This window comes from Dromiciops gliroides, chromosome X (assembly GCF_019393635.1).
Source record: "Dromiciops gliroides isolate mDroGli1 chromosome X, mDroGli1.pri, whole genome shotgun sequence".
NCBI classification, from domain to species: Eukaryota; Metazoa; Chordata; class Mammalia; order Microbiotheria; family Microbiotheriidae; genus Dromiciops; species Dromiciops gliroides.
The window spans coordinates 48,506,469-48,531,511 of NC_057867.1; the positions used below are offsets into that span (position 1 = coordinate 48,506,469).

Below are 25,043 nucleotides of genomic sequence, written 5' to 3' on the forward strand. Positions count from 1 at the left end.
TTCATTGCAAACGCTTTTTTTCACAGCCCAAGTCTTAGAAAAAGCCATCTAAGCTTGTGGCCTCCACTTTGGCACCTCCCATTCACTTTTCTTAACGGCTTCCGGTCTAGCACTTGACTGAACTGTACTCTTCAAGGTTATCTACAGCTGTTACTTGTTCAACTTATGACCCACACTCTTCTGGTATTTTCTCCAGAGTTTTTCAGTCACCCACCCTCCTTTCCAGAAACTCTCTTTGCCCACTTTCATTTTTGTGACCCTACTCTCTCAAGAGTCCTCCTCTGAGAATTCTCCACCTCCTCATTCTGACTGATCCTTATCAGTGCTCCTTTAACTGCCAGTGTCCCCTCCACCCCCAAGGCACTGGAAGCTACCCGACTTCCTTCTCTCTCCAGGTTCTCTCATTCCTCTCCATGACCTTTCTTAACATGCATCTTCTCCCCACTCCCCACCTCTTGGCCGTCCTACTCCATCAGCTTCCCAACTGGTCTTCTACTCCCCCTCTCCAATCCATCCACCTGCCAAAATGGTCTCCCTAAAACACAGATCCCTCTTGTCTCCAGCCTACCTTTCGGGGTTTGCTCCCCAGTATTCCTCTTCATAAACTCTTAGGTTCTCGTCCAGATAGCCTATGGATTTGTCTTCCCAGCCCTGCATTCCATCTCCCACCTGGGTGTGTTTGCCTACACCTAGAAAACCCTCCCTCCTCATTTCTGCCCCTGAGAATCCTTAGCTTCCTGTGCCACCTCCTGATCCCCTCCAGTTGTTAGGGCTCCCTCTGCCGATTCTCATGCATGCACGCATGCCTACCTGCTTGCATGTTGTATTATTCCCACCCTCCCTTTCCCCATGGAATGTAATAAATAAAAATGGTATTTCTTCAGGCTGCCCATGGAAACATGATGAAGCCAATTTTGCCACCTCCATTAGTCATCCCTCTGAGAATATATCCTTCCATTTAGCAGCAACTTTTTTGTCTTCTGGTTTCATTTGTGATAATAACTGATATTTATATAGTACTTTGAAGTTTGCAAAGTGCGTCACATATAGTATGTTTTATAATCCTTACAACAACCTTGTGAAATAGGTACTACAGACCCCCCCCCATTTTACAAATGAAGAAACTAGGTCTCAGAAATGGGATTTGAACCCAGGCCGTTAACATACCAAGACCAGCATGTTGTCTCTTTTTATAATGAGAACATCAATATGGATCATCCAGTGATGGATGGGGGGAGGGGGAATAGAAAGAGCCATGGGAGTGAAAGACAGAGATATTTCCTTTCCTTTCAAGTTTCAGTTTGGTGAAGTAAGCAAAGGTCTTTTTGTTTAAGGCAGGAAGGATCAAGCATCTATTAGAGCCTCAGTTCATTGTTAGCTTTATGCCAAATGTTGAAAGAGACAGTCTAGTACCACGTGCCTATGGGGCAACAGGAGAGGAATAGAGGTTTGGGGAGATGGAGGAAGAATGGTTTAAGAATCAGTTGGGCAGGAGCATAACAGTAATCAACATCTCATTTACCCCTTCCCACACTGTGTTGGGAGCAGCCAGATGTTCCTTTCATTTAAATAGCAATACCTAAAAATGTGCTCTATTAACAGATGCTTTAGGTAGCCATAATTGCAAGCTACAAATTAAGAGAAAACATAAAAAACCTATTATATATCCTAACAGGTCATTATTTAGTTTATAGATTCAACCACTGCTATTAATCAGTAGAACTATAAATCTTGAGAAATGTGGTATAGGAAAAAAAAACCCTCACTAATTAGGACTGACTAGTGAAGGTATGCCAAGCTGGGGAGACCAGTGCCACGAAGGTATTTTCAACTATATAAAATGTATCCGCCCCCGATGCTTTGAAATGGGTACACAGGATTCAGAGCTGGGGGGATGGCAGGGATTGTTTGGTCAGAGGCTCTCATAGGCTCATGCTTCTTTCTTTTTTACAGATCTGGGAGCTGAAGTCCTGACAGGGAAAGGGGCTAGCTCAGCTTTCACACAGCTAATAAATAGTAGAGATGAGATTCCGACTAACATCCCAGGGGAGGTGTTTCCAACGACAAAGAGGCCCGAGAAGGGATTTTTTTTGGTTGTTATACTGGACCCATACAATGGCTACCTCCATCAGCCACTGGAATTTTCAAATTATTTAGGTAATAAAGGAATGAAAACAAGAAGATGAAATATGATGAAGCATTTTCTTTGATGACAAACACTATCTTGTAAGTGACTTCAAGATAAACTCATCTTGGGGCATCTCTAATCCTAGTTCTTAAAACCACAGTGTAGGTAAAGGATAACAGACATAAGGTGTGGGGATGGGGGCAACTAGGTGGTGCAGTGGATAGAGCACCGGCCCTGGATTCAGGAGTACCTGAGTTCAAATCTGACCTCAGACACTTAACACTTACTAGCTGTGTGACCCTGAGCAAGTCACTTAACCCCAATTGCCTCACAAAAAAACCCCAAAACATGGGGGATGGTAAAAGGAGAGGTAAAGGAAGCAGGAACCAATCAATTCTGATTGGTTCCAAACTTCTTCTAGCCAGCCAACTGGGAACAATACCCAAGTTCTTGATCTGGTGGGTCCATCTCATCGAACCCATGAACAGACTCAGCCAAGGACTAATAATAATTGAGAGTGTGAAGAGGGAAATAAACCCTAGAAGTGAGGTTGGAGTCAAACTGTGACTCCATGGAATAAGCACAAATATGCATATTTACATGAGTGAGTGAGTGAGTGAGAGAGAGAGAGAGAGAGAGAGAGAGAGAGAGAGAGAGAGAGAGAGAGAAAGAGAAACACAAAACAATCTGCCCCCCAAGCAGCTTTTGTTTGCGTTAATAAACCTACTTTGAAGCTCCCCTTTAATTTCCCTTTTTAACCGGACTTGCCCTAAAGTGTTGGAGGTTTTAATCATGATGTTACAAATGGAAATTTCTTTTAGAGGAACCAATCCTGCAGGCTTAGGGCACAATAAGGAACCTACCACCCAGGCAAAGCTTCTCTCTTCCTCCCAGGCTGACAGGGAAAGCTGGGCTTTGCTGCTGCTCGGCTTCTGGATTGGGAGTACATTATGCCAAAGGACAAAAGCATTATTTGTATGCCCTCCGAGAAAGCTCCCCAGGCTTAAGAGCTGGGATGTCACTGGGGTATTTCGGTGGAAGTGATTTACACCAACTCCCTGGTAAAATGTTTTTTACAACTTCCTCGGCATACATATTTCTTCTGCCATTCACTCGAAGCCCCCAAATTTATTATAGTAATAAGAGATAAAATGGAAATAGCACTTTAAGGTTTGCAAAGTATTTTATAAATATTATCCCATTGGAGCCTCACAACAAGCCCGTGAGTAGACCCAATTATCATTCCCATTTACAGATAAGGGAAAGGAGCTAGACTGAGGGTAAGTGACTTGCCCAGGGTCACACAGCTAATGAGTGTCTGAGGAAGGGTTCCAAATTAGAACTTTCTGACTCTGGGCCTAGCATTCTATCCATCACACCACCTAGTTGAATACCCATATTAAGAAGAGAAGCATATGTCATAAAAAGCTCTTCTTTGCCATTTAAGGACTTACCCTCAGATAACACTGAGGTAATAGGAAAAAAACAACCCAAAACAAATGAGCAGGAGCCGAGGCCCAACAGACCGTACTTTTTCTTTAAAGACCAAAGGAAGGCTTTACTAGAAGTCTTCAAGGAGAGGCTGGATGCTCATTTTTAAGGGCCCCCGAAGAGGGATGTCATACTTTAAGCACAGTGAGGCTTAGAGGATTTGTGAGGGCTCTCCCAACTCCAGATTTTCACAATATAGTCACAAGAGTGGTGGATTAGGTTCAAATGAGGCCTCAGATACTTACCAGCTGTGTGATCTTAAACTTCCCTAGACCTTACCTTCCTCATGTGGACCCACCTTCAAGTTCTTTCTAGCTCTAATCTATGATCCTATGATATCAATTCAAGCACTATAATTTTACAATATTAATATTGTTATTAAGTAGTTTCAGTCATGTCCAACTCTTCGTGACCCTATGGGGGGGGGTTCTTGGCAAAGATACTTGGAGGGGTTTGCCATTTCCTTCTCCAGCCCATTTTTTTTTTGTGGGGCAATGGGGGTTAAGTGACTTGCCCAGGGTCACACAGCTAGTAAGTGTCAAGTGTCTGAGGCCGGATTTGAACTCAGGTACTCCTAAATCCAGGGCTGGTGCTTTATCTACTGCGCCACCTAGCTGCCCCCCTCTCCAGCCCATTTTAAAGATGAGGAAATGGAGGCAAACAGTGTGAAGTAACTTGCCCAGGGTCACAGAGCTAGGAAGTGTCTGAGGCCAGATTTGAACTCAGGGAGAGGAGACTTCCTGACTCCAGGCCCAGCACTCTTATCAGTACAGCACCTATGTTAGTAGAATAGCCTCTATTTCAGTTTTTATTAGAGTGTTAGATGGTGGGGAGTGGGGAGGAAAGCTTTGAAGCCCTCATCATTATTCACTCTGGTGGCAACTGCATACACATGGGAGGTCCTGAAGATACTGTGACCAAGGAGGAAGAGCCCAGGTTGTGTGAGTGAGGGTCCTTTGAGATTGCAGATCTTTTCTTCCTAAACAGCTGTTCTTCACTAAAGGGGAAAAAAGACCTTGAGTTAAGTCCAAAGATAGCATGGTGAAATGCCTACCTGCAGTTAGCTACCCACTCCCTACTGCATCAACAGTTAGCCATTGGTTGGTTAATGGACTCTCCTGACCATTCTGGAGTGAGTCTCTGACCTCAGGAAAGCTTGGAGGGGCCTTTGAGTAGCTGCCGGGACTCTGCTGGGCACTAGAAATTCCCACCTTTTGTGTTTATTATTAGGGAGCTTCCTTGTTCTCAAACAAAAGGTACACAGGACTTACCCTACTTCCCTCTTTCCCACAATTGTGAGAACCATGCTTGACAGTAATGGTACACACAACTGGCACTGGTTCAGTTTTCCCCCCAAGCCTCAATCAGGCACTGCCCAATACAAGTGCACAGCTGGACCGACAGATCCAACCTTTCTGGCTTTTCAAGATATTCCCAGTTGGCCCACATTGGGCACTTCCATTTTTTCCATTCAAATTACTGGGGCACCCAAGGGCTGAAAGTGACAGTCTCCAAATTTAGAGCTGAAAGGGACTTGAGAGGCCATGGAGTCCAACTCACTTAATTTAAAGATGGTGGGGGCAGCTAAGTGGTACAGTAGATAAAGTACTAGCCCTGGATTCAGGAGGACCTGAGTTCAAATCCGGCCTCAGGCACTTGACACTTACTAGCTCTGTGACCCTGGGCAAGTCACTTAACCCTCATTGCCCCACCCCCCAAAAAAAGATGGGGAAACTGAGGCGCAGAGGTCAAGTGACTCACCCAAAGGTACAAAAAAAAGATCCTGGTTCTAGAGCTGGAAGGGACCTTAGAAGCCAGCCTGCTTTTTTTTTCCCAGATGAGGAAACGAAAGCATTGAGGAATAAATGACTTACTTAGTTTTATGAATCTACTAAGTGTCTGATCAATCCTGGGTCTGCCTGACTCTAAGACCAGGGATGAAAATGGGAGAGCAAATGAGCACTGAGAAGGAAACTAGAAAGATACAGCATGGTACAGGGGCAAGTAAAGAAGACCTGCATTCATCTCCCCCTTATAAGCTGTGGGGCCCTGAGCAAGTCATTTCTGCTCTCTCAGCCTCAAGTTTCCATACCTGTAAAATGGGAGTAAACATGCCTGTTGTACCTATCTCATAGGGTTGCTGGGGAGAAATCAAATGAGGGTTGAGGTCAATTCTTTCCCGCACTAGCCATTTCCTAGCCATCTCCTTTCCTTTGACAGGGCCTCCACTTCCTCTGCAAAATGAGAGCAGACCAGTAAATTCCAATTGGTTCAGAAATTCTTTCAGACAATCAACTGGGAGCAATTGTCCAAGTAGTGAGTAACCCTTTAGAAATGTTACCTACTATTGTTGGTTATGATTACCTGAGCTGCCTCCCTGTATCTTTTTCTCCTGGTCCCAGCTTTCCTCTCTGAGATGAAGTAGAATAAGTCTCCCAGTAGTACCTCATAGAGAAAGAATTCCAGGCAGTTTCCTGAGGTGAAGTTTTGGCACCCACACAGATGTTTCAGAAAAGGCCCCCTTCATCTGCCTTCTCCTCTAAGATTACCTAACATCTACTCTGTATGTCTATGTACCTAGCTATAAACATGTTGTCTCCCCCACTAGAACGGAAGGTCTTTGAAGGGAGGACTGTTTTTGCTTATCTTTGTAACCTCTGCCCTTGGTACAATGCCCAACAAACATATAGTAAGCACTTAATCACTACTTGTTGATGGAGTGATGATCTTTCATTCACTTGAAAATAAGCCCTTCTCAGCCTCCATCTCAGTCCCAAGGCCTAATGGAGGAAGAAGTAGCCATTGTTTTGAGACTGGCTCTTTCCATCTGGAGGCTGGGAAAGCAGTGGTCCCTCCCAGCCCCAATTCCAGTAGGAATCTGCAAGGTAGTTTTGACCTAGTCCGTTTCTGACCTAGGCCAAGTTCTCCCCTTCTTATGCAGACAGATGACCCCCCTTACTCCCAGGGGGTCGCCATACCAGTGTGGACCCTTGATGGCCTAAGCACACGGCAAATCTGAACTCTGGAGCTCAGGCCATCCACCAGTCTTGGTCTGCTCAATAGCAAGAATTACAGGTGTGTGCCACCATAACATTAAAAAATTTCGTTTTGGGGGCACTGGGATGAGAGATGAAGGCAGAAAGAGCAGACCAGCAAATTCCAATTGGTGCAGAAATTCTTTCAGACCATCAACTTGGAGCAATTGTCCAAGTAGCAAATCCAACCTGGCCTTGTCCTTGCAGCCACGGACAGAACCAACAATTTCCACCAACTGAACTTCTCATGTGCTTTCAGGTTTATGAAGTTCTTTTCTCAGAAAAACCCTATGAGATAGTATAAATATTATTAACCTACCTTACATATTGGGCAACTGAAGCGCACTCCTTAAGGCTAAAGTCTTTCATTTGTTGATTTCCCTATTACCAGATCAACTGCTTCTCTGGTTGCTGACATGACTTCTAAAGAAGTCAAAGTGGATGGCAGAATTCTCAGCAATGTGGGTTCTGGGCTACAAGGAACTATGCGACTTAAGGAGATGAATTACCATTTGGCACATTCAGATGAACTCCAATCACCAGCCATTTTGTTCATAGATAAAGATGTACAAATGCAGATATTAGAGTTCTGGGTTTGCTAAATTGGTCAGTGATAGCTGCAGTTCTGTGACTCATTCCAGAGAATGGCCCTTCGCAAGTGAAGCAGGCTCGAAGAACAAACCACTTGTGCCCACTGTGAGCCCAAATTGAACTGTCCCTAATGAAAATTCCCAAGACTATATTATGAAACCCGTTTTTCCCCCTAGATTCCCCAGATTATACAGATTGCATTGGGTACCCTTGTACTGCAACTTCCTCCCTGGCAGTTGTGGACTGAATTCTCTGGTAGGCTCAGAGCCCTGCTCTGCCTGTCTTGACCTGGTCCTGTGGCATCTGGTGCCTAGCACCCATGACAATAGCTAGAAGGTGATTTCTTTTCACCAAATTTCTTGGCCTCCCAAAAAGATAATTCTTTGCATCAGTTTGATTTTCCTGACTATGGAAGGAAAAGGAGATTTGTAGAGCATAAAAGTAGCCCTTCCCAGCAAAATCAAAGGTAATTATGGTAACATGAATAAAGAAAATCGACCACTTCTTGTCATGCCCCCAACATTCCCCACCATATGCTCAATGGAAAGGCTAAAATGAAATGCCTCTTGCCACACAATAGGGGAATGACAAATAAAAACCTTATTAAAAAGTTACCAACTTGTTCAAACCCTTTGATCCAGAAATCCCACTACTGAGACCCATCGGCACAAAAATGTTCAGAGCAGCATGATTTGTGATAACAAAAAGGTGGACTTTCGGGTGTGCAATGACTGAAGGTATTTTGGCATGTGAATGTATAGATAATATATGAACCTGTATAGATAATACTTCTTCATAAGGGTATGAAGAATTCTGAGAAACATGGTAGAGACTAGTATGAACTGATGAAGAGTGAAGTGATCAGAACCAGAAGAACAATGGACACAATGACAACAATGGCAAAGCAATCAATGGAAAGAGAAAACAAAAAAGATGTTCAGTTACACTGATCAGAATCAGTACCAAAGGGTCTGTAAAAGGATATGCACCTATTTCCGTTCTGTTAACAACCTACAAACTGTGCTTTAGGAAATGTGCTTTGTAAATGTGTCTTTTTATTTGGCTATTTGTTGGAAAGTATCTTGTGTGACAAGCCAAAATGTATCAATATTTTTAAAGTGTTACAGCCCCTCGGGCAGCTAGGTGGCGCAGTGGATAGAGCACCGGCCCTGGAGTCAGGAGTACCTGAGTTCAAATCCGGCCTCAGACATTTAACACTTACTAGCTGTGTGACCCTGGGCAAGTCACTTAACCCCAATTGCCTCACCAAAAAAAAAAAAAAAAGTGTTACAGAGTGAAATCTGGAAGAAAAAGGTTCCTGTCTTTAATATCAATATTCTCCCAGGATTGTCATGCAATTGCAAATTATGGAATATTCTAGAAAGTACAGGATATAGAATTGTTGGACCTGGAGTCACTCTGGTCTAAAATCCTCATTTTAAAGAAGGAAACTGAAGCACAGGAAGGGTGAGTAATTTACCCAAAAGGATCATATCTCTAGAGCTGGAAGAGAGCTCAGAGGTCCATCCCCCTCGTGTTACATAGGAGGAAACAGTGGCCCACAGTTAAGTTAGGTGGCACAGTCAATAGAGTGTTCTACCTGGAGTTTCTAAGTCCTGAGTTCAAATGTGGCCTCAGGCACTTAGTAGCCATGTGCCCTTAGGCAAGGTACTTAACCTCTGTGTGTGCCACTTCCCAATCAAGCTAAGAGGGGAAGATGGCAGAGGATAGCATGAAGGCTCTACTGGTAGTCATAAAGTACTAAAGGAACCCAGGGAAGGCCTCTAGCATGTTGAATGGACACTTGAGTTTTTCAACATTTCAACAACTGAATTTCAATAAAATAACTCTCCTTTGTAATCCTGTGTATTTTAGTTTATGCTTTTGAAAACATGATTCTCTGACAAAGGGGTCCAGGACACACAAAAGACAGCCCTGCTCTATGGAGGATTTAAAGCTGGGCAGAGCCAGGGATTATCAGGGATGAGAACACCAGAAGAGGTGGAAATCTGCAGTAGTGGGACTGCCTGTATGAGTCAGATCAGAGACCCACACTAGGTTGGTTACAAATCTGCATGTCACATTAACTTTTAACCTCAAAAAAAGCTCCCAGCAAGCTTGTAATAACATGCATTCCTCGGTGCCTGGGCAAGGAAAAGAAAAATCCATTCGGCAAAATATGAGTAAGACCCAGGTGGGAAGAATCACAGAAAAACTAGCCAACCTAAGACCGGTGAATCATAAAATTAGAGACGTAGAGCTGGAAGAGAACGTACAAGTCATCTGCCCTGTCCTTTTACAGGAGGAAACTGAGGCCCGGGAAGGGAAGTGAGTTGGTCAAAGTCATACATAGGAACATAGATAGAGACCAGCAAGGGACCTAACAGCTGTCTAGTCCAACCCCTTCATTTTACAGATGAGAAAACTGAGGCACAGAAAGGGAGGTGATCTTCCCCATGGTCTCAAAAATGGTATTTGAACTCAGGTCTCCTTACTCCAAATCTGTGGTCCTTTCCGCTGTCGGGGCCATTGGATGAGTAGTTGTTTTAGTTTGCTCCTTTTCTTTCCCAACCGAGATGCTGTCCCAGATCAGGGGCTGTTAACTGGGGTCCTGGCCCTCCCGCCTAGCTATTCATATGAATAGCAAGGCACTCACCTCCCATTATCACCACTACTTCCTCTGCCTAAGCTAGCTATGAAACCGCCAAGATTTTGAACCAGCCTTCATAATTGCCCCCACTCCAGAGGTACTTAACGTGTCCTGTGAAACAGCAGGAAACAACGAGGACTTCACAGTAGTTAGGACAGGACAGCCATTTGGGCTATCACAAGACCCATCCAGTTCTTTTGAACTGGGGCCAGACTATAAAATGCTTTCTATCCCTTTTAAGACATTTCAGAAAGATTCAACTGTGAGAGCTGTCTTGCTGTGGACTCAAGTCGATTTTGTGCCTAGATCTAAGGAGGGAAATGGTTGAGAATATGGGGATGACCCCAGTAGTCCCTATCTGGTGCCTCATCAAGATGGGGGGAAGGGGGGCCCTGACTTCTTCAAGGCTCTGGCAGGGCCTCCCAAGGCTTAAAGATCTAAAGTTAGAAAGGGAACCTCAGAAAGGCCACGTTGTCCACCACCCCTTATTTTAAACATGAAAAAAAAAAGCCCAGGAAGGAAATGAGCGTTATTAAAGATCTACTATGTGCCAGACACCATGCTAAGTGCTTTTTACAAATGTTATCTCATTTGATCCTCACAACTACCTTGGGAGGTAGGTGCTGTTATATTTCTTTTTTACAGGCAAGGAAACTGAGGCAGAAAGTAGTTACAGAACTTGATGAGGGATCATACAGCCTAAGACTCCAGGCCCAGGGCTCTATGCATTATGGTGCCACCTAACTGCCAGTGGTCACACAGATATTAAGTCACAGAGTCAGAACTTGAATCCAATCCCACTGACCCCAAATTGAGAATTCTTTTTCAGAGTACCATGTTGGTTCTTCAAAGGAGGGAAAGTAAGGAAGGCTATGTAGCGCAGTGAAAAGAGTGCTGGCTTGAGTGTCAGAGGACATAGGTCCAGATCACCCCTCAGATTGCATTGTGACCTTGGGCAAGTCAATTGGCCTCTCTTGGCTTTAGTTTCCTCCTCTGTAAAATGAGGGGGTTAGGCTAGCTGGCCTATCAGATCTCCCTCTAGATCCATGATCCATCCCAATGATTTTCATAGGCAGAGATGGGAGCAGAAGCCCATTCCTAAAAGCTAGGGTTATTTCCTCCCTTTTTGGCCCTTATCACTTCCCCTCCTCCTTTCTCCCTCCATGGCTTCAGCAGGCCTTCTCTTCTGTGCCCTATGTATGATGGCAGTCCGCCGTGGAAGGCTTGGCCTCCTGCTCCACCCCATAACCCTGCAGTAGTTGGCGGCCCTAGGCTGCTTTGCCCCTCCCTCATTTCTAGCCTCCAAACGCTCTCAACCAGCTGAGGGTTGCAGTTAGTTGGATTCTAGGCAAACTGACATTTTAACTACATACAATTTCAGCATCTCAGGAAGACCTAATTCAGGGGAAAAGCCGCCGTGGACCCCAGCTCTGGTTTCATATCCCAAACCAACATGCCTCTACTGCTGTGCTCTCAAAGGCCTTCGTATATATATTTTCTGCCTTGATTTTCCATGCTCTGCTGCTAATTTCAGCCGGGGAGAAACAAACCACAGCGCCATGACCTTTTCCTCTGACGTGTTTAGAAACTGATGAATACACACTGATCAACTCTGACGGCCGGAAGGGATGGGCAAAACCAAACTGTTTTCTGTCCTTTCCTCAAACATGTGTTAGCACTTACTGATACAGTTGGTCTATGACTTGAAAAACAGAGAAATGCACTTGAAGTCGGTCTGCAAGAGTGGAGCCTCCCCTTGGCAGAGAGGTGGTGGACCATAGGGGCGGAACGGGCTATATGTTGTCAGGCATGGCCAAAAGAACAGATTTGTTTAGCTCAACACTACTTCTGTCTTATGGGGGAGGATTTCTGGTTTTCTGTTTTGTTTGATTTTGGGGATTGCCAGAAGGGAAGAATAGCAATAATGTTTTGTTTTTCAAAGAATGGGAATAAAGGGGTTTTTTGGTTTTAAAGTAAATAGAAGTAAAAATAAATAAAGTAAGTGGAGGTGAGGCAATCTGCAAGGCATGAGTCTTACAAGGCCACTGAGAGGCAGAAGGGAAAGGAATGCCTAAATTGACCACCCAACATACAAGAAGATTCCCTTATAGATGTCCTCTCCCTATGCTATGTGCCCTCTCAAGCTCAGAGGGTGGATGCCAGAAGTGGTGTGAGGATTCTGTGCCAAGGGAGGAGGAGGGAAGAGTATGGGTATCTATAAGCATTAATGAACATGGCTTCATGGACACAAGGCTCTATGGTCACTTGGAATCCCAAGTTCTACCTGTATAGCTTTTCTGGGGATGAAGCCCAATATGGCATGCCAGTTTCTCTAGTCAGGGCCCTGCGTTTTGGGAAGGAAGAACTTTGACAAGCTGTAACATGTCCAGGATGGGGAAGAGACTGGAGCTATTTAACCCTTGCCTGCCTCAGGCAAGAAGGTCCTAAGATTATAAATTGCAGACAAGGCACAATCTGCTGATGATTGAGAGGGCTCCTGCCCTGAGCAAATCACAGACCCTTGATGGTTTAATAAACATGTAATGTATAAGGGATATAAAGATGAAAAAGAACATGAATTCTGCTCACAAAGAGGTTTACAATCTAATGATGGGGGTTGGGGAAAACAAATACATATGTAGAAAGTGGAATATGAGCACAGAAGTGACCAGGAGAAAACTAGGCAAGATACCATGAGAAATCTGAGGAGGGGCAGCTAGGTGGCACAGTGGATAAAGCACTGGCCCTGGATTCAGGAGTACCTGAGTTCAAATCCAGCCTCAGACACTTGACACTTACTAGCTGTGTGACCTTGGGCAAGTCACTTAACCCTCATTGCCCCCCCCCCCAAAAAAAAAAGAAAAGAAAAAAAAAAGAAATCTGAGGAGGGAGAGGTCACTCCTAAGGGGGCAGGAGATATCAGAGATAGCTTGATGGAAGAAGTAGAATTTGACAGACGAAGTAGAACTGGGCCTTGAAGGAGAAATTTTAAGGGTGAGATTATGTGTGTGAGCATGTGCATATGTGTCTGGTGGAGGGAGTGGGTACTAGGAGTTCCTTTTAGGCATTGAGGATGGGATGAACAAATGCATATAGACAATATCAGGCGGGACTAGAATAGATCACAGCAAGTCACTGAATTTGACTAAAACATCGTAGGCATGATACAGAAAAGCATGTGATAAGTCTGGATGGATAGCATAGAGTTAGACTGTAGAAGACCTCAAATACCAATGTTTCTAAATGTATGCTTTAATGTAGTGAGCAATGGGGAATAATTCATTTTTTAAAAATCAAAATGTAAAAGTGAAATTCATTAAAGCATACACACACACACACACACACACATATACACACATACATATGTACAACAGAAGTACAAGAAAACTACAAACCTTGAATTTCTCCTACTAAACTCAAATCTTCTAGAGTGCCAGACCTATGTCTTATTGATCCTTATTTCTTCCCCCAGTACAGTGTCCTGTACCCTGTAGGCAGTAACTGGATTTTTGAATGAATTTTTAAATAGTCTTAGGATATTTGGGCTCATTTTATTTTTAGAATTTATATCTAGGTCATGTTTGAAATATGTTAGTTACAAAGAACATCACCAGAATAAGCACTGATGAATTTAATCTAGATCATTCTATCCTTGACACATCCTGTTTACAGGATGTTTGGAGCTCTAAGACATTCAGGACTTGAGGAAAAACTATCTGGCCTCCCCTACACTGAAACAAAATTATTGATCAAAGAATAGAAATCCATTTTTACAAATAAGCCAACTGAGGCCCATAAAAGGGAATGGACTAGTCCTGAGTCACAAAGGTAGTAAATGTAGTAGACTTGAACCCCAAGTCTTTGGTCTCTAATACCAGTGCTTTTGCAAATAAATAACAGTGACCTCCATCTTGTTTACTGGTCCATAGCATTTGGGGGTAAGAGGGGGATAGGATGGTGACATGGGTTCTACAAGGTAGAGCTTCTTTTGGAGGAACTAGTGCTTCAGACAAATATTATCTTAATCACAAAGTGGCAACAGAGCCTTAGCATCATGAGATAATAGACTTTGATCTGGAAGTGGCCCACGGCTATGAAACACCCCTTTTACAGATTAAGAGACTGAGCTTCTAGAGATGGGAGGTGACTTGCTCAAGGTCACAAATTAGAGTATAGATTTCTTAAAATTTTGATAACTGTATTTCATTATATCTGTAATCCTATATGTTTTGTTTCGTGTGCTTGTAAACATTATTCCTAGCAAGTTTCTACAGGCCTCAATAGACCCAAAAGGGTCTATGACACACAAAATAAGTTTAAGAATCCCTGATGGAGTCAGGGATAGCTGCCTCACTTTACAGATGAGGAACACGATGCCTAGAGAAATTAAGTGTCTTGCCTAAAGGTTGCACAACCAGTAAGTATCTGAGGTGAAATTTGAACTCAGACTCCCAGTCCAGTCCTCTACATAATAACTTAGAGATCAGCTGGTCCAACCTCCTCAGACCAGAGGCCCAGAAGTGAAATGCTTTGTTTAAAGTCACACAGGTTATGAGAGGCAGAGCCTATGGCAGAACCTGGATTTGAACCCAAGTCCTCTTTCAACTCCAATATGCTATTCCTAGTAGGTATGTAGTATCACTTCATAATTACATATCCCAAGTGGACCTCCAACTTAGGGTTAGGAGCTAGGAGAAAAAGAGCAAAGAGATGGCCTTACCTAGTTCTTCTCCAACCTCAGCAGTCAAACTTTTGGGAAAGAAACACACTATACTCTCAACAAACTTCTAGTACATAACAGGGGAGACCTGGCACGTCTAGCCAAGTGGAGGTGTAAAGCTGAACAAGTTCCAGTTCTATATTTGGGATTTTTAAAGCTCGACTCCCTATACAGAAATAAGGAACATAACAAAGAAGTCAGGGGCAGGGATAAATTGTCATTCAACATGGGCCCTGGCTTTGTGATCTTGTTGACAAAGAAAACTCTCCGATGAGCAAACTCCCTCTTCCAGCACCTTTTTTTCCCAATGAAAAGTCTTGGAGTTTCCCAGAACACGGAGAGGTTAAGAGGCACTGACTTCCCCAGGGTCATATAGCCAGGATGCATCAGAGGCAGGATTTGATCACAAGTCTTATGACATGGTACCTTTCATCTTCATTTTACAGATGAGGGAACTGAGGCCCAGAGAGGTTAAGTGACATGTCCAAGGTCATACCACTAGTAAAGGGCTGGAAAGGGTAGCCAAAATCCACGTCCTTAGACTCCAAAGCCATGGCTCATTCACCCAAATTATAGCTCCATTAAACTTGGACTTGCCATTTCTCAGTGAAATCCTAAATAATGGAACATTATACTTCCTAATGATATAAGAATACAGTGGACACTTACTAGCTATGTGACCCTGGGCAAGTCACTTAACCCCAATTGCCTCACACACACAAAAAAGAATACAGTGGCACAATCAGCAAATAGGTCTATTCCCTTATACAAACAATGGTACGGACCCAACCATTATCAACATTTCCACCCTTTCTCTCCCTGGAAAAACTAGACATTCGACAAAGAGCAGGTTTAGAAACTGCCTTTCCAATACTCACCATCAAATTTTTTATATCGGGAAGCAAACATGTTCTGCAGAGCATTGCAATGCTCCCCGACGGCACTTCGGAAATCCTCTTTACTCTGCTGGCGGTACTTCTCCTCCATTTCTTGAGAGCAGCATGTATAACCTTGAGCACAGATTTTCAGATGATCGCCTGCAAGACAGAACAGAGCACAAATGCACGTTATTGACACAGTCACTGATTAGGAAAAACATGGCGTATGCACTTACTCCGGGGCACAGCCAAGTTCTGGGGACTCATCGACAAGAGTGAGTTTGAAAAAGGCACCATGGAGCTCATATGAGAGGAGTGAAGGAAGATGGAAAGATACCAAGCTAAAATAAGTGATGGTCATTTCAGGTTTCAGGATCATGGAGAGAGTACCAGTCAGAATGCATTACAGGAAGTAGACCTTTCACCTTCGGTTCCTAGAGACTACATTTGGCCCTTCACCAGCCTGAGCCTCAATTCGCCATGAATCATCTGCCATGCATATTCTAAGCATTAGAAGGATCTATGGCTTCCATAGTACAGGGAGTTCTGGGGCTGGGCTTGGACTTAATAGATAAGACCTGGGGACTTAGTTTGAAACTGCTCTCTCCAAAGTGATCAATTTTCCACCAAGTGATGAATTTGGAAGCCAGTTTGCAGAGGGTTGGGGAGTAAGAGTAGAGGCAAGTGGAGGCAATGAGTGTAGACAGCTTCTTCAAGGAGTGTGGCTGAGAAAGGGAGGAAAGAGGTAGGATGGAAGCTTTTAGACAGTAACAAGGTTGGAAGAAGTTTTTAAAGGGAAGTATGCAAACTAGAAAGAGCAAGTAAATGGCAGAAGGGGCGGAAGAATAAGCAAGAATATATCTCACAGTGATTTTGGGAAGAGGAGACTCTTGAATGTTACAAGGGAAGCCTTTACCCACCAGTACGGCAATAAACCATCTGAAAGCAAAAACTCAAGGGCAATAGAATTAGGGAGAATTGGGATCACCAATGCTGGTCTAGGGATTTCTGTAAACAGTCTTTGGTGGGGATTGTGACCATAATATCATACAGATTGGACTTCACATTAGCAGTTACCACCCTGAGCAGTGATAAGAGGGTTAGATTTTGAGTGAGAGGAAAGTCTTCAAATCCCAGGAGGGTTATCTTAGTGTCATCACTTCACTTTTCTGGAACAGTTTTCTTATCTGTAAAATGACACAGTTGGAGACTAGCTGACCTAGCTCTAAATCTAGACACCTCTTGGTTTTACAAAGGATTTTCCTCAAAACCATCCTGTGAGAGAGGTAGCATAAGGGTTATCATCCCATTTTTCGGATGAGAAAGCTAAATCCCATAGGACAAGTCATTTGCCCATGGTCAAATGCTGGGTTTTCTATTACCAATAACCACCCTACACACACACACACACACACAATCCACCCCTTCCCTAGGTCTGAAAATTCACAGCAGGAATCTTCACTTGAATTCAGGGACATATTTAGCAGGGAAATTAACCCGTAGTCTCTAAGTTTCTGGCCTGTGGTTTTTATTCTGCTGTATTCATCGTACCTCTAACAATAAGGTAGCCCCCCCAAACAGTCATTGTGTTCAAGGGGTATTTGTGAAAGAATGCCCACAGCACCACAGGCTAAGAATAGTCAATGGAGATGTTCAAAGTGGAAGCAAATACGGACCGACTCAAATGAACAACTGTGCTAATAGAGGGCTGGATGGCTTACACAGTGGTGGCTGCGGCCCCAGCTACGACCCATCCGCTGCATGTGACCTGCTGACTTCCCAGATTCTTTTCAAAGGCTCAGCTGTGAAATGCAATGAATTCCCAAGGATTTTTGGAGAGTGGGGCAAGACGCTTAATGGGCTAGGAAAAGAATCGATGTCCACCTAATCCTGACTGGGGTCCTCCAAAACACTGAAGGGCCACTTGGAGACGACTAAATCCAAGAACAAAAAAAAAGCCCCTGAAGGCCAGAAAATCCCAAGAGGCAGCGGGCGGTAATAGCAGCAGCAAAGAGCCATTCTATCCATTGAAGAAGGTACCACACACCCATTGGGAGAAACTTAGAAACTCTTCAATAGTGAGTTGCAAGAATAAATGTTACTTGAAAACAGCTGTAAAAAATCCCAGATGGCTACGTTTTCACTGGCCAAGTTTTCACAGGGCAGGTTGGTCATGCGTTGAGAGGAAGGGAAAACCCATTGGACTGCTTATGTGCTCCACTGGTATTCCAGTTATGTCATGAAAGCAAGAAGGCCCCCAGTGGTGAACTTTGAGGAGGGCATGAACAAGAATAGCCTAAGGATAGATAGGTATGGATGGATTGTGATTTTTATTACTGGAAGGAAGACCAGCGTCACTGCAATAACAGATCTCTGGGAGTATCTGTGAATAGAAATCATTCAGATAGTATTTGTGTTGCCTCCTATTTTACATCCCCTTTCTTTGGACAAGTGGGCATCCACATGTACAATCCTCTCTCTCCTTCCCCCTAGAATCTGTTTCCTTCAAGAAGCAGATGAGGTGCTATCTCCTATATCAGGACTTCCTTATTGCCCCAGCCCTCTCTCACTCTCTCAGAATTTACTTATCTGTGTTCACCAGGTAGGATGTTCTGACCCCTCCCCTATCAATATTGCAGGTGACCCAGAGGACAACGGAGAAATGTATGATGGGTATAAAAAGGGGCTGTGGCATACTGCCTTCTGTATTTCGTGCACCAAAAATGGCAGAGAAGATATCAGCTGGGAAATGTATGATCAGAAAAGGAGGTGGGCCAGTCACATAGGGAAAGGCAGCCCATGTGCCACCCTGATGCCCACAGAATGCTAAAAGAGAAAAGGGCCCAAAACTCATGTTGGGTAGCTACTCCCTGGAGGACTGATGGGAAAACATGGTAAGGGATCTCACAGTATGGGAAGGCCATGCACAATGATGGCAGTGGCCTCAACATTGACGATTTCAGCAGACTTGGGGAAAGGCAGCACTGCTATAGTGCAAAGATTAGAGAATTTGATGTTAAAAGATCGGAGTTCAAGTGCTGATTCTGCTACCGAGTGACTGAGGAATGTACTTCCTCTGACTATATGATCTCCCAGGTTAGACATTCGATGATTCTGAGAAATAGCAGATGTTGTTACACATGGAAATGTATTAGATGCTGTAAAAAAAAGCCAATGGAATGGCACAATGAGAGATACCTATACTGAAACCAAAACTAAATTAAATGGGGGGGTACCTAGGGGGCTCAGTGGATAAAGCACCAGCCCTGAATTCAGAAGGACCTGAGTTCAAATCCGGCCTCAGACACTTGACACTTACTAGCTGTGTGACCCTGGGCAAGTCACTTAACTCTCATTACCCCGCAAAACCCCCAAACCCCAAACCAAAAACAAGAACAACAAAAAAACCACCAAAACAGGAAAAAACCAAAAAACTAAATTAGATGAAGAATTTATATTATAATTTTTCAAGTGAGAAGGTGTCAAAGGGGAGGGAGTTAGAGAAGTTCCAGCCTATGTCCCCCCAACAGACTTAAAAGAAAAAAGAGAAGAGGGGAAAGGAAATGTTACTACCTTTAAAAAATGGGTGCACTGATACTTACACTACCTGTACCTCACACTGAAATCTAGAGAAAAAAGGACCGTTCTTACTTTCGTTGGGGAAGACTTTTGAGGGTCTGACGTAGAATTCCAGTAAGTACTTGTATTCTAGAGGAGAGAGAGTTCAGTAAAGTGGAACAAAGGGCACACACAGATGGAGAGGGTGCTTGGTTTGAGTTTTCACAAGCCTCTACTCCTTCCACGAAAAGGTGATTGAAAACAAACTTTCATTTTCTAAGCTCAGACATGGAGGAAAAACCTGACCCCAGGAAAACTTTTTAGCCTTTTAAAGTTCAAATTCCGGTAATTTTTCTAATCACTTAGTCCCTAACTTTGCCCTAATTTCTATTCTTGCTCATACTAAACGTCGTCTTCTTTGCTGCGAAGCCAGAAAGCTGCAAACAGAGCTGACTTCGGGGAGTCACAAAGTATGATAAGGCAAAAGAGACAAGTAGCCTTCTCCCTTTCTAAGCTACCGTAGAAATTTAGGAGGTATTCACAATCCTCTAATTCCTAGGGACAAAGAAAGCCTCCAAAGATTTTCAATAATGGGGAGGGGGGGAATGGAGGACAGTGGAGAATGGGTGCATTAATCCAGCCTCCCTCCTTCCAAACACAGTGAATGTCCAATAGCTTTAGGGAGAAAAAAAATCAGGCTTCAACAAAGCATATAAATCATAGATCAATGCTTCACAGACTTTCCAGGACTAGGAACCCCCTTTTAAGGTCAAACCACTTCATTTCACTTCTCTTTCCCCCTTCTCTCTTTATCTCCCCCCTCCCCTCCCTCTCCCTTCTCTCTCTCTCTCTCTCTCTCTCTCTCTCTTTCTCACACACACACACACACACACACACACACACACATACATACACACTCACTCACTTACTCACTCACATGCACACAAACTAGTTGTGGTATAGTGATTTAGTCAAGGAACCTGGCTTTTTTCCTGTCTTTGCCACTAACTTGTTATGTCACCGTGGGCAAGTCAGTTACTTTGGGCTTCAAATTCCTCCTCTATAAGTTGAACAAGTTGGACTAGATAATCCCTAGAGGTTTCTCTAGTTTTAAAGGTATGGTCCTATGAACCTATTAATGTCTACTAATTGCTAAAAGAATGGCTAAAGACACATGCTGTCCAGATAGAAGCACACACTCCCTTCAGACCAACAGGGTGGGAAGCACTGTTGGAGACATTAAGGCTGGGCAGGGCAGATGGATTTCACATCTAGTTTGTAAACAAGAGCAGAATGCAATTTTATGGGGGAAATGGTGGATTTGGCTTATTCTTGTGAAAACATGGTTCTAATTCCCAACAAATGAAAGAGTAAAGTCAGGATGCCCACTTTCTTCACTGCTAATTGACATAGTTCTAACAAGTGTTCATGCTAGCCAGAAATCAGGAGAAAGACATTAAAGATGTGCTCACAAGCAGAGAAGACAAAAACCATCCTTATTTGCTGACAACAGGATGCTCTGCCCCAAGAAAACCAACAAAGAGAGTAACTGAGATAATGAAGAGTTTCAAGAAATTATCAGGTTACAAAATCAATAACGTTTCTATATAACAGTAACAAAACCCAGGAGAAAAGAGAAACAAGTCCCTGTGACAATAAGAACAAAATGCATGAAATGTGTGGGAGCCTATTTACCAAGGCAAGCTTAAGATTTGTGTGAATAGAATAATAAAATACTCTTAAAAGACATAAAGAATGATTGAAATAATTGGAGTGTTCATAGATGGGCTGCACCAACGTCATAAAAACGACAATACTACCTAAATTATGGATCGGGTGCTAAACTAATCAAAGTACTGAGGGAATTCTTTGTAGAGTTAGGAACAAAAAGTCCAGGAAAAGAATGAAAAACAATAGGAATGGATACAGAATACCAAAATGCATTCCCCAATGGATATGTGGCCAAAAGATATGAACAAACAATTTCCAAAAGCACTACAATTTCTTAGCAATCATATGAAAGTGTTCCAAATCACTAATGAGAGAAATCTAAATCAAGACAACTTTGAGGTTTTACCCAATGCACTGAAAATTGGTGGGGGGAGGGAGGTGAATGACGAAAGATGAGAACAGTGGAAAGACATGGATACTAACATAGTGCTGGTAGAGCTGTGAATCTAACCAACCATTCTGGAAAGAGAACTATGCAGAGAAAGTTAATAAAATGTCCACGTCCCTTGACCTAGTAATCCCATTGCTAGACATATACTTCAAAGAAGCAAAGATATAAGGGAAAGAGCCAACACACACACACACACACACACACACACACACACACACACACACAGGTATGTTGTTGTTCAGTCTTTTCAGTTGTGCCTGATTCTTTGTGACCCCGTTTAGAGTTTTCTTGGCAAAGATATTGGAGTGGTTTGCCATTTTCTTCTCCTGTTCACTTTACAGATGAGAAACTGAGGCAAACAGGGTGAAGTGACTAGCCCAGAGTCACACAGCTAGTAAGTGTCTGAGGCCAAATTTGAACTCAGGAAGATCAGTATTCCTGATTCCAAGCTCAGTGCTTTATCTGCTGCAGAGCCACCTAGCTGCCTATCTAGCAATCTATTTTATTATTCTTTTTTTGTTTGTTGGTTTGGTTTTTTTTTTTTTTGCGGGGCAATGAGGGTTAAGTGACTTGCCCAGGGTCACACAGCTAGTAAATGTCAAGTGTCTGAGGCTGGATTTGAATTCAGGTCCTCCAGAATCCAGGACCGGTGCTTTTCCCACTGCACCACCTAGCTGTCCCCTATAGCAGTATATTTTGTAGCAAAAAACTGGAAATAAAATAGTTGCCCAATGTGCTACATGAATAAAGTGCATAATTACTATTACATAAGAAAAGGTGAACAGCAAGGATTCAGGGAAGAATGAAAGGACTGATATGTGTGATACATCAGATTGTCAACTAACTCCCTGAGGGCAGGCACTGTCTTTTCCTTCTTTTTGTAGCCCTAGTGCTTAGCATAGTGCCTGGCACATAGTAGGTGCTTAATAAATACATACTGCTTGATGGATGGATGGAAAAAGATGAAAAGTGTTAGAAAAATAATATGAACAATGTCTATGGAAACAATTTTACCAAAGAAATTAATTTGAATATTGTGTGATTACAATGACTAAATTTGGAACTGAAGAGGAGCTAGGAGAATATACCTCCCTCCCTTCTCAGCGGAGGTGGGTGTTGGAGTGGTGGGGCAACTATGAGTTCCCTATATTGCATATACTGGACTTGAATAAGGTATTTGGGTTTTTTTTTAATTAACTGCCTTTTTATCTCTGTCTTTTTTGACATTTGTTGGAAGAAAGGATGGTTCTCTGGCTGGTGTTACAAGAAAAGATATCTAGAAAATATGGTTCTGCTGGACTAGAGGTAGAGAATGCCTCCCTCCTTTTAGCGGCAAGGGCTATGGGTACAAAATGAGACCTACAGTATTAAGATAGCGCACCATAGTGGTGGTTTCTTTTGCTATACTTTACTTCTTTTGTTTTTGTGGGGCAATGGGGGTTAAGTGACTTGCCCAGGGTCACACAGCTAGTAAGTGTCAAGTGTCTGAGGCCGGATTTGAACTCAGGTACTCCTGAATCCAGGGCCAGTGCTCCATCCACTGCGCCACCTAGCTGCCCCTTACTTCTTTATTATAAAGGCAAATTCTATTAGAGGGTATCATTTGAAAGTGATGATCTGAAAAAAAAATTATACTTAACTAATGAATACTTCTGGAGTCCTATGCTCCAGTCATAAGCAGTCCTTGCTGCTCACATGCAGGATTTCTGTGAGCCTCTCTTCCACTCTCCTGAGGCCTTCTGTGGCACAGAAGGCAGGCTCATGATTTCTCCATACTTTGCTGTCCTAAAATAAATAAGCTTTTTTGTACCACATCATGCTGCCTCTTGGGGAGGTATCTACTCTATCCAATGATTCTCCCATTGCTCAGATTATTTCTTGCATCCTCTTTGGGGAATAGTCTTTAGAGCCAGTTTACAAGTAGGCTTCATGCTACAGGCATTGCATTGTGGGAAGATGGAAGAACAGAGGATATTAATCTGAATTGGTCCTTTTCATTGGCCACTTTCCTTATTGGACATTACTCCAAATGGCTCGTGACACTTGGGTGGCTCTGAAGGCCAGTCCCAGAGAACACTAGATCTCAGTGATGAGCACTAATCTATCCACACTCACAGTAGGCTTCTATTCTAATTATTGCATGACAGTAAGCTTTTAACTCATTATAGATAATGGATATTATTACTGCTCTTAGAAAATAATGGAACAAGAGACTGTGAGGACCACTTAACATAGAATACCTCTTCCATCATCCAAGAAGCCTTACCCAGCCCTAAGATCAATGGTCAAAATCAAGCCCATTAGTCTAGCCTATGTTGGGAGGTAAGCAACAGAATAGTAATTCTGATTGTGAAGAAGGCTGATCTTGGGGTTTCTAAGCATGCACAGGTCTGCAGCATTCCATCACTGGAACATTCCCATGGTGTATTTTTCTTGGCTGGGGTTTGGGGGGAGGGGGGGAACATGGAGAGTGTCTGTTTTCACCTCTTCTCTCTCCCTACCTCTAAGTTCCATAACCTAAAAATTCTTACCAAAATAAAACCAAAAACCGGACCACAGATTGGAGGTAGACTAATGGGAAATCTGTCCAGTAGGAAGATAGTAAAAGTACAAGGTTTCTCTCATGTACTGAAGGGAGAGAGGTCTTCCAAAGGTTATCAGGAAAGCATTACCAACTAATTCTCAGAGCTCACAGAGTTCCTTCTGATAAAGAAAAATGAGATTCGGAAACTCGATTTCCAAGTGCATCAAACATCCTTCTGAAATCACAGGCAGAAGGCAATAAAATAATGGGGGACTATTTATGTTTCTGTTCTTCTCACCTCATTACATGCGTCTGACCACACTTCGCACATAATCCTCACAAGCGTAAGCCTCGTGCTTGTGGATATGCAACCTTCTCCCTCTATTACAAATCAGGCTCCAAAGTCGCTCTTCAGTCGGGCCCTGTTCCTGGCCACGGAGGGTCTGGGGCTGGTTTTGTACAATGAGATCAAAGCTCTCGTAAACTGCGGCACAAGGCAAAACTCCGAGAACGTTCAAAGTTGGACCTCAAGGTCCAACCCCTTTGCACTCTATCTCGATGTTTTCACTAAGTACCCAGTTGATCTTGAATTCAGTATCAAATCTGGACTCTCAAACTGTATCAGTGAACAAACTCCTGACACTGATGAGAGTTAGAACTTCATCAAATCCTGAGATGCAAAGAGCCCTGGACCCTAGAAGGCAGCAGACATAGGTTTAAGTCTCAGCTCCACCCTGTAGTCCTTGTGTGACTTTAGGTAAGTCATTTTTCCTTTTTGAGCATCACTCTTCCTTTGTAAGGTAGCAGTCCTGTGAATCTAGATCTTGGAATCTTGAATCTAGATGGGGAAGTGGTGGCCTAGAGAGATTGAAGTGGTGTACTACCACCAAGGTAGAGGTAGCAAGTGACAGGGTCAGATATATGCTATGTGCAGTTCTGTTGATGTGGATTGCTAGGACATGTGCTGGTTGACCCCCACCTACTGGACAGAGGCATGCATCCCTTGGAGGCAGCATGGTACAGTGGAAAGGACCTAAGTCTTGGGGTCAAGAGAGACCTTGGAAGCTTCTCCCACTTCTAAAACTTATTAGCTGTGTAATCATGAACAACACAGTCAACCTCTCTGAGCCTCACTCAACTTCCTTAGCTCTCAGACAGATATAACCGCTACCCACTTCAATGGGTTCCTGATCCCTTGATGTAGGCACTTCTCCCATGGCTAGAGATTACAACCCATTCAGGCTTTCTCATCCCAGGCAATTCTGGTCTTTAGTTTTGTAGAAATTGTCCCTAGAGGATCTAGGCAGTGCATTGAAGGCTTTGTTCTAGATCTCTTAAAATATCAA

At 43.3% G+C, this 25,043-nt stretch overlaps 1 protein-coding gene across 1 annotated transcript in view; it reads right to left on the bottom strand.

Moving 5' to 3' along the window:
* The window catches only part of GPC4 (glypican 4), a 143,842-nt gene that overhangs the window by 32,082 nt on the left and 86,717 nt on the right, over nt 1-25,043 (bottom strand). Inside the window, exon 2 of the mRNA XM_043974370.1 lies at nt 15,494-15,652. Within this exon, the coding sequence (XP_043830305.1) occupies nt 15,494-15,652 (159 nt within the window). The remainder of the gene's footprint in view (nt 1-15,493; nt 15,653-25,043) is intronic.